This window comes from Mus caroli, unplaced genomic scaffold (genome assembly GCF_900094665.2).
Source record: "Mus caroli unplaced genomic scaffold, CAROLI_EIJ_v1.1 scaffold_14574_1, whole genome shotgun sequence".
Classification (NCBI taxonomy): domain Eukaryota; kingdom Metazoa; phylum Chordata; class Mammalia; order Rodentia; family Muridae; genus Mus; species Mus caroli.
This window is the reverse complement of record NW_018390267.1, coordinates 18309-28441: the sequence shown is the minus strand read 5'-3', so window position 1 is coordinate 28441 and position 10133 is coordinate 18309. Positions and strand designations below refer to the sequence as shown.

The 10133-nt window shown below is 39.7% G+C and overlaps 1 protein-coding gene across 1 annotated transcript; it reads left to right on the top strand.

Annotated features, from left to right (window-relative positions):
• Positions 1-2753: 2753 nt before the first annotated feature.
• Samd9l (sterile alpha motif domain containing 9 like) lies at positions 2754-7754 on the top strand. The gene has a single exon (XM_021154886.2). The coding sequence runs from the start codon at positions 2772-2774 to the stop codon at positions 7509-7511; it is 4740 nt and encodes a 1579-aa protein (XP_021010545.1). The 5' UTR covers positions 2754-2771; the 3' UTR covers positions 7512-7754.
• Positions 7755-10133: the final 2379 nt, after the last annotated feature.

The window sequence follows — 10133 nt, the reverse complement described above, 5'->3', positions numbered from 1 at the left end:
ATAACTCCACCTCTTAGCTTTTGAGACAGCCTCTCGATGAATCTGAAATTCACTAATTACACTAGGCTATCTGTCCAACAAGCTCCAGGGATTTCCCTGTCTCTGTTCTCCAAGTGCTGGGATTATAAGTGAGAGCCCACGTTTTTATGCAGTTGCTGGGACACTTTATTCCCTAAACCATCTCTCCAGCCCCACATTGGACTAAAGTTAAAATAATAAGAGATTTATATTTTTAACATCCCATATAAAAGAGAGGAATTTTAAAAAATCAACCTTTTTTCTAAAGTGACTTCAGCAAAACCTTTAAGGATATATAGAATAGTTGCCCATACTCTCAGTTCTATCTACAGCTCATAAATATATGATATGACAAGGTCCCTCTCCTGGGTGTTACCTGAAATGACTGAATTAGCTATTTCTGTGTTTTTCTGAAAAATTCTACCGAACTGTTTAAAGGTAGAATAGATATTTTACCTGACAGTTTGAGAGTTTTCTTTTGGGCTTGTGTTCTTGTGTTTCTTTGGGATCTTGTGGTAGTAGGAGCCTATAGCAGAGGAGAGCCATATGTACCACAGTAGACCAGAGGGTAGAGAAGGAAGCAGGAACTAAGGGCAGCAATAACTTCAAAGGCCTGTTTCTAGTGACTTACTTCTGCCAGATAAGCCCCACCCTCAGCCTGTAAAGGTTTGGAAACATTGGAAAAACTAGATTCAAAACCAGAACATGAATAATGAGGACGTCTGCAGAGAAGTAAGAAGATAAGGGATATTTACTCAGCCCACAAGCTAGAAGAAATAGCTATTGATCTGTATTTCTTTGCCCACGATAACTCCAGAGCAAACCAATGCTTTGACCATTGGTTCATGAAGACTGCCTACTGCTAGATCACACATACCATGTTCCTGAGACTACCAAGAAGGATTGAAGTAGCCTAGGTAGACTAACACTCAGCTCCTTCAGTCACCCTTCAAGGCATCTTTCTGTTCCTCCCTCTCACCTTTAACTTCACATAAGACGGTCTCACATTTTTCTCCTACTCAGAGCACTCTCTCCATAAAGCCCAGTCTAACACCCCTCTTTATGTCTGACACCTACCACAACTTTATTTTTATAACCTTTTATGAATATGCTTGTGTAACTTGTATGAATTTTATTTTTTAATCCTTCTAAATAGAGTATGAGTATCATGGAAGAACTTGACATCTGTTTCTGTTACCACTGATTTTCTTGAAGGTTATGTCTTGTTCATAATAGATAGTCACTAACTTCTTCTTGAATGAATAAAAGAAGGCAAGCACCAATCTCTGAATACAGTAGATGCCCTACTTCTGTGGAATTTCCAAGACAACCCCAACTGTACTCCAAAGGAACAAGTTGATCATCTAAAATACATTTATAGGGTTCATTGTGCCTATTGCTCATAGTCCCCATTGGCTAGGGACTGGTTGTGACTTTATATTGAAGCCAAAAGTAACTAAGAGAATTTAAGACACTTAGACAGCCAGGAAGAAATTCAACAATGTGGAAGCTCCTCAAAGGCTGTAGCCTGTTCCAGTCATTCTGATAAATATACCACCCGTCTCTTTTCCTTCTCTGGCCCATCATGGTCCTGCACTCTCAAGACTCTCTTATTACTGTCCTATTCAGAGTTTGAGAAGAGCCTCCAAGGGAATTTTTGCAAGAAATGCCAAACATAGGTTGAATCTATATTTTGTTAGCCTTTATAATTAGTGATTCATACATTAATTTTAGACAGACATTCCTTAAATCTCTTTAAAATTAGTTTTGTTAAATCAGCATACAAAGTAATGAGTTTGATCACAACCTTTTTCTATACTTTGTTGTTGTTGATTTTCCTTCCCCAGAAGCCTCCCAGATCCTCCTTGTCCTACCCCTGCTGGTTTTCTTGGACTCCCTGCTGACAGGAGCCTGATATAGCTGTCTCCTGAGGGGCTCTGCCAGTGCCTGGCAAATACAGAAGTATCCACTCACAATCATCCATTGGATGAAGCACAAGGTCCCCAATAAAGGAGCTAGAGAAAGTACCAAGGAGATGAAGTGGTCTGAAGCCCCATAGGAGGAACATCAATATGAACTAACAAGTACCCACAGAGCTCCTTGGAACAAAACCACCAATCAAAGAAAACACATGGTGGAACTTGTGGCTCTAGCTGCATATGTAGCAGAGGATGGCCTACTTGGTTATCAATAAGAGGAGAGACCCTAAGTCCTGTGAAGGTTCTATGCCCCATTATAGGAGAATGCCAGGATCAGGAATGGGAGTGCGTGGGTTAGGGAGCAGGGGGAGTGGGGAGAGGATAGGGGATTTTCATAGAGGAAACTAGGAAAGGGGATAACATTTGAAATGTAAATAAAGAAAATATCTAATAAAACGTTTAAATAAGATATTATTCTATGAAAAAGTAATTCTGCTACTCAAGATTCTAGTTTTAAGTTACAAAATCCCAATTTCCACACAGATTAGTCTAAAAGGGAACATTATCAAAGACAAAGAGTTTATTACCTGACAAGCAGCTACTGCTTATTTCAGAATCACAATTGTAATTGCCTGTGAAATGAGCAGTGAAATACTTAGGGCAATGTATAGAATGAATCCCAAACAGTTTTCAGTAATTTTTGAAAAATATCATGCATCTGTATATAATTTTGTATGAGGTTTTAATCCAAACTGCCTACATGATTTCTGATAAATTATAATGCTAAAATATTATCATATTACTTTTTTCAGGGAATAAATTTGAAGCTTGAAGATGAGTGGACAAGTAACTCAACCAAAATTGATCAAAGACTGGACCAAAGAACATGTAAGAAAATGGGTAACTGAAGATCTTAACATTGTTGATAAATATGCTCAAATCTTGTTCAAAGAAGAGGTAACAGGGATGGTCCTGCAGGAATTAACTGAAGAGGATCTTAGAGAAATGGGCTTGCCACGGGGTCCAGCACTTCTGATAAAACGTATGTATAACAAACTAATTAGTTCCCCTGAAAGTCACAATCAAGATTCCAGACAATTAAATGATAAAAAACTCTCAACAAAAGAACAGCAAAAAAAGACCAAAAATGAGGAAGAAAACTCAGTTTCATCCAACAGTGATCATGGTCTCAGGGAGACAGAGCAGAATGAAGAACAAGAACCAAGTCTTATGAAAGAAAACATGTTAGGTGATGTGGTGACTAAAGACATGGAAGATAATAAGCCCAAACCAGAACAGATGTCTTGCATGCCATACCCTTTTGATTCTTTTTGTGATGTCAAACAATACATAGAACATTCTATTCTACGTGTTGCTGAGACAGGGCCACTCAATCTCATTGACCCGATACATGAATTCAAAGCCTTTACAAACACAAAGAAAGCCACAGAAGAGGACATAAAAATGAAATTTAGCAATGAGACTTTCCGATTTGCAGCAGCTTGTATGAATTCACGTACCAATGGCACTATTCATTTTGGAGTAAAAGACAAACCACACGGGGAAATTGTTGGTGTGCAAGTCACTAGTAAAGATATCTTTGTTAACCATTTCAACACAATGATCACGAAGTATTTTGAAGACAGTGAAATCAGTGAAGCCAGGGCTTGTATCCGGGAACCACGGTTCGTGGAAGTCCTTTTGCAGAATAATACACAATCTAATAGATTTGTCATTGAGGTAGATGTTATTCCCAGACATTCTATATGTCAAGAAAAGTATTTCTACATTATGATGCAAAGTAACACAGGCAAAACATGGAAACAAAGCAAAGATACTTCATTGTTTGTAAGAGAAGGAGCTAGCTCTAAGAATATCCTGGGCAATCCCAACCAACGGGATAGAGAGTTCAAGAAATTTCTAGAGGATTTAAAGATGTGGACAGCATCTAGAAAAGCGGCTGAAGAAGAACTTAGAATGGTAACTAAGAAAGAGAGTGAAGGACTAAAACTGTCTAAACTTTTGACCAGACACCAAGGCTCACTTGATGAATCTTACTATGATTGGTACATTCTTGTAACAAATACCTGTACACCAACTCAATTAGAGCACTTAGAGTTCATAAAGGAAATTAAATTGTTTGCTGTGCTAGATTTTGATCCTTATTCTCACATCAAGGGAGTGGTCAAAGCTTACAGAGAAAGCAGAGTAGCAAACCTTCACCTACCCAGTCACTATGAGGAAAAAACTACCATAGCAGAGAAAATTTCTACTCTGAAACTTTATGAGCAACCTAGCTGGATCTTCTGCAATGGCAGAGTAGACTTGTCATGTCAACCTCTAGAGCCACATTTATGGCAGAGAGATAGAGCTTCTGGGGTTAGAAGACTTATTTCATTCCTCACAGACGAAAATATCATAGTAAAAGGGAAGGTTTTGGTGGTGTTCCTCTTACTTTCTCCCATAGAAAACCAAAAAGATCCACTCATTGAAACTTTTTGTGCTTTCTATCAAGTTTTCAATGGAATGGACAATATGTTGTGTATCTGTGTCAACTCAGCTATCTACCAACAATGGAGTGATCTACTACAAGTAAGACTGGAAATCAAAGATGATTTGGCAAAACATAGCATTTCCACTTTAAACATAGAACTAGTCAACAATACCATCCTCAAACTGAAATCAGTGATTCAATCTTCAAGGAGATTTTTGCCCTCCTGTGGCTCCTCCTCTGTTATTCTGGAGAAAATGGATGAAGATATCATGAGTGCATTGGAAATCCTTTGTGAAAATGAGTGTAAAGACACAGACATAGAGAAAGATGAATCTCAATTCCTAGAATTTAAGAAATCAAGAGAAGAACACTTTTATCGAGGAGGCAGAGTATCCTGGTGGAATTTCTATTTTTCTTCTGAAAACTATTCTTCAGCTTTTGTAAAAAGGGATAGTTTTGAAGAGCTAACAACATTAATACAACAGTGTGCAGACTCTCCTAAACCAGTGTTTGTCAAAGTCATCAATCTCTACCATCACCCAGGCTGTGGAGGTACTACATTGGCGATGCATGTTCTCTGGGACTTAAAGCAGAAGTTTCGGTGTGCTGTCTTGAAAAACAAAGCAACTGATTTTGTAGAGATTGGAGAACAAGTAAGCAAGCTAATCAGCTACAAGGCTACCAGCCATGAGGACTTCATTCCCGTTCTTCTCCTTGTGGATGATTTCGAAGAACAAGAGAACGCCTATATTCTGCAAAATGCCATCAATGCCTTTATAGCAGAAAAGGGTCTGAGATATGAAAAAACATTAGTAATAATCTTGAACTGCATGAGATCTCAGAATCCAGATGAAAGTGCAAAGTTAGCAAATAGCATTTCACTAAAATACCAACTTTCTCCAAAAGAACAAAGAGCCTTTGAGGCCAAACTACAGGAAATTGAAAAGGAGCATAAGAACTGTGAAAACTTTTATTCGTTCATGATCTTGAAAGGCAATTTTGACACAACTTACATAAAGAATGTAGTGAAGAATACTCTGAAGGACCTGGATGCTAAAAGCAGGAAAGCCCAGCTCATTTCTTACCTGGCATTACTCAACTCTTATGTTACAGATTCTACCATTTCAGTATCACAGTGTGAAATATTTTTGGGAATCACTTACACCATGAAACATGGGAAACCTGAAACTGTAGAAAAGAACATGGGAACCTATTCCACACTTCTAATAAGAACTGAAGTTTCAGACTATGGGAGGTACTCTGGTATACGTATCATTCACCCTCTAATTGCCACCCACTGTTTAAAAGAACTGGAAATGAGCTACAGAATGGATAAGTGTCAGATTGCACTAAATATGCTAGAAGAGGATATATTGTATGATTCTGGTCTAGGACGAGACAAATTTAAATATGATGTGCAAACTCTATTGCTTACAAGACAACGCAAGGAACATGGAGCTGAAATAGACACTCTCTTTTCCCCATTGATTGAAGAATTGCAGAATGAGGAAACTGAAAAGGTCTTGATTGCAGGAAGTGATCGATTCCCACAAAATGCATTCATTTGTCAAGCTTTAGCAAGACACTTCTATATTAAAGAGAAGAACTTTAGTACTGCTTTAGTCTGGGCAAATCTGGCCAAAAGGAAAGCACCTAAGAATTCTTATATTTCAGATACACTTGGTCAAGTTTACAAAAGTGAGCTCAAACAGTGGTTGGGTAAAAATAAGACATGTAGAAATATTAGTGTGGATGATCTAGCCTATTTCCTAGAAGTTGCTGAAAAGGCTTCGAAAGCCTTCAAAGAGTCTCAGAAGCAAACTGATAGCAAGGACTATGGAACTGAGGCATGGTCACCACAGAATTCCCAAAGAAGATATGACACATACAACACAGCTGGCTTCTTCGGAGAAATAGAAGTAGGTCTTGACACTATCCAGCTTCTTCAGCTTACACCCCTTTTCCATAAAGAAAATGAAATATCAAAAGAATCTATGGCAGAGTTTTTATCTGGAAAGGGGACCATCCTTTCAGACCCAAAAGGTGAATATTGTGTTGTTCTCAACAAATTTACATCCCTTCTACAGAATTTACATTCAGATTTGGAAAGATGCTTTCATTTTTTTTGGGATTATATGGGTTTTCTGAAACCAAGGAACACTCCAAAAGAATTAACAGAACTCTCACTAAGTAAGAAAGTGAGCCGCTGTTTCAAGAAATATGTAGAACTTTTCTGCCATTTGGATACCAACTTGGTACAGGGCAAAGAAGATCTGTTACTTCAAAAGGAGAACTGTAGGAAGCGCATACAAGCTTGGCGAGCAGATACATTTTCAGGACTCCTTGAATATCTTAATCCGAATCACAAAGAAGCTAACAAAATAGAAAATATAGTGGAAAACTATACCTTCCTATTACAGGATATCCTAAACAAGCCACTGTCAAAGGTGCTGACCAAGGACATACAAAATTTCATTTTGGCCAACATTATTCTCAGTTGTCTAAAGCCCAGTTCCAAGTATATCTTGCCATTTAGCACACTGAAAAAAAAGCTCAGAGAGGTCCTGCAGATTGTGGGGCTAACTCATTCATATCCCGATCCTTATTTCTTGGCCTGCCTCCTATTCTGGCCAGAAAACAAAGAGCTAGATGAAGACTCCACACTAATAGAAAAGTATGTCTCATCCTTGAATCGATCCTTCAGGAGACAGTACAAGCACATGTGCAGGTCCAGGCAGCCAAGCACGCTCTTCTACCTGGGGCAGAAGAAGGGTCTTAACAGTCTTGTTCACAAGGCTGAAATTGAGCGCTACTTCAGGGAAGTGCAAGATTCAAATTCCTTCTGGCACAGTGGAGTAGTGTGGGAAAAAAGAGAGGTTAAAGACCTCCTACGCCTGCTGGATGGCCAGGCTGAAGGCAAACTAATCTCACTAGAATATGGAACAGAGGCAAAAATAAAAATACCAGTGACTTCTGTGTATTCAGCTCCACTCAGAAGTGGAAGAAACATAGAGAGAGTGTCCTTCTACCTAGGATTTTCAATTGAGGGTCCTCTGGCATATGGCATAAAAGTAATCTAAGGAGGTATATTCGTTCAACAATGTTAATTTGCATCTATCATTGTACTTACTCTTTCTAGCCCATAGAGTGCATTTTTGGCTTAATTATAATCACATAGTTTGCTTCTTTTTCTCTGTATCAGTTATGGGAAACTTTGTAGGACAAGAAATATGACCATACCACAGAGCTTGGCCCACAGTAGCATCAGCCATTCCCAAACAGACATATTTGGCTCATCAATAAAACATCTGTTGTAAATTAAATGACTTTTCTAAATTATTTCTTCACTGTGACATAGACTAACTAAGAAGATAATGAAAGTGGTGGTAATGAGATGGCTCTGCAGTCAAGAGCACTTGCTACTCTCACAGAGGACCTGAGCTCAGTTCCCAGCACCCACATCAGTGGCTCACAACCTCTTAAATTTAGCACAAGGGGAGCTAATGCTCATCTGCCCCACCACTAACACCTTGTGTGTGTGAGCATGTTTATGTGGGTTGGGGGAAAAGCATTGCCTGGGCAGTTTAGTGTGGCTTCAAGTACCTGTAGTGTTCTACTTGCCTCTTACTAACACTTGGTTTTAGTTAAAGCTTCTGTCTGTGTAAAGTAAAATCATTGGTGCCTAGCTCTCCATTAAACTCCCATAGCATATATCCACATACACAATTCCCTCTCCCACCTTTTTATTTTAGGAATGCAAAGGGGAATCAAACAAAATTCGAAGCATTTTCTTGTTTGAATTCACCATATTTTTATGTCCATTCTTAGTGAACCTGCTCCATAGTCCCTTCTTGCCACCCCTGAACACAGACTTTCCCCCACCTAGACTTTAGATACTATCTCTTGCCTTCTTTTCTCCATTCCTACATTTTTACTCTCAGTACTTCTCAGCCTATTCTGCGTGCTTGCTATTCTCCCTCTAAGTCTGTCTTAGTTTCACCCAGAACCCCCCCAAAAGGAGTTATCCTTCACAATTCCAGTCTAGCATCACCTCTACCAGGAACTCTTCTCTGGCCACACACAGTCCCTGCCTGATTAATGGCCTCCTAGTGGCAGCATGTTACCTTTCTAACCTCTTTCTAGTACAAGGAATGGCATCCCAGAAGCTCATTCCTAAATATCTAGTAGCCAAAATAACTTTAAACAACATTCCAGACCTTGAAACTTGAAAGCTATCCATCAACATTAAAATGAAGCACAGGCTAAAATGATATTTATATATTATATATGCATTTATATTTCATCTCTCAATCTTCTTAAATATAACAAAAGCCATTCCAGACTCCGTGCTTCTTGTCATCAATAAGGCTCTACTCTGTCAGGGTTTTTATTGCCACTGAATCTGGAGGTGCTCACATAGTCCATAAAAACATTCTCATGTCCAGAAGCCACACATGCTACTGTATCTATTCCTAACAACTGCTTCCTCCTCTGCATCCTACCCCTCCATCTGTTTACAGATTTTTCCAAGTGGCAGCATTTTCTGAAGTTCCCTGTAGATATAGTTTTATCTGTAAGTTCCTCACAAAACAACTAAGCCCAAGCTGTAGCATCCATAAATTAATACATCCCAAGGTGTAATCTGGATGGGGGAAGTTATAATGAAAAGATGAAAAACTTTAGGTTTTCATGAGAGCCAAAGCTAACTTCATGTCTCTCAGGCATAAAGACCTCTCTGAAGGTTCTTAGTCTTGTTAAATGAGTTTGAAGACAGACTCTGAAGAGACCTAATGGACAATTTATCACAAATTTATTGGGAACAGGAGAAAGAGAGAACAGGCCAGGTGAGGTAGAGAGCTTGGAAGCTCCCAGAAGAGGGGGAGTATAAGGAAGGAAAATAGAGGGAGATACGCCCTAAGAGATAAAGGAGATACTCCAGAATGTAAACAAACAAACAAACAAACAAACAAAACAAAACAAAATCTTGGTCTGCATCTGCACCTGGGAGCAGATCCCATGCTCTAGTTTCCCCCCCACCCCCCGCACACACATACCCAAAGACAGCTTGACCACCCAGGAGATTTGACATCCCCAGGCTCACAGGTGAGTTCTCCACTTCCCCATTACTGGCCTAACTGGGATCACTGGGGATCAGAGGACAAAGGACCTCCTGCCCTGCCAAAGACAAAACTTCCTTCTGGTACACATCTGCTCCCAGGAGCAGATTCTGTGCTCTAGCCTTATTCTCTATCCCATCCACACCATACAGATACAACTTGACCCCCAGAAATTCTGGCACCCCCAGGCTCACCGATAAGGCCAGACACCCTCCTATATCCAGACACAGCCTGACTCGAGGACAACCAACCTAACCAGGGTCACAGGAGGGACAGACACAGTCAGAGACAACAAGGCCAGTTAACTCCAGAGATAATCAGATGGCAAGAGGCAAGTGCAAGAACATAAGCAACAGAAACCAATGCTACTTGACAACATCAGCACACAGTTCTCCCACCACACCAAGCCCTGTATATCCTAACACACCTGAAAAGCAAGATTCTGATCTAAAATCCTATCTCATGAAAATTATAGATGACCTTAAGGAGGACATAAATAACTCCTTGACGAAATAATGGAGGTCTTTCCGGTCCACACCAGCACAGGGTCACCTTGGGCACGGAGTCGGCGGACACCCCCAAGGT

Coding starts and splice junctions, on each gene's coding strand:
- Samd9l (XM_021154886.2), top strand. CDS start 2,772: ATGAGTGGACAAGTAACTCAACCAAAATTGATCAAAGACTGGACCAAA.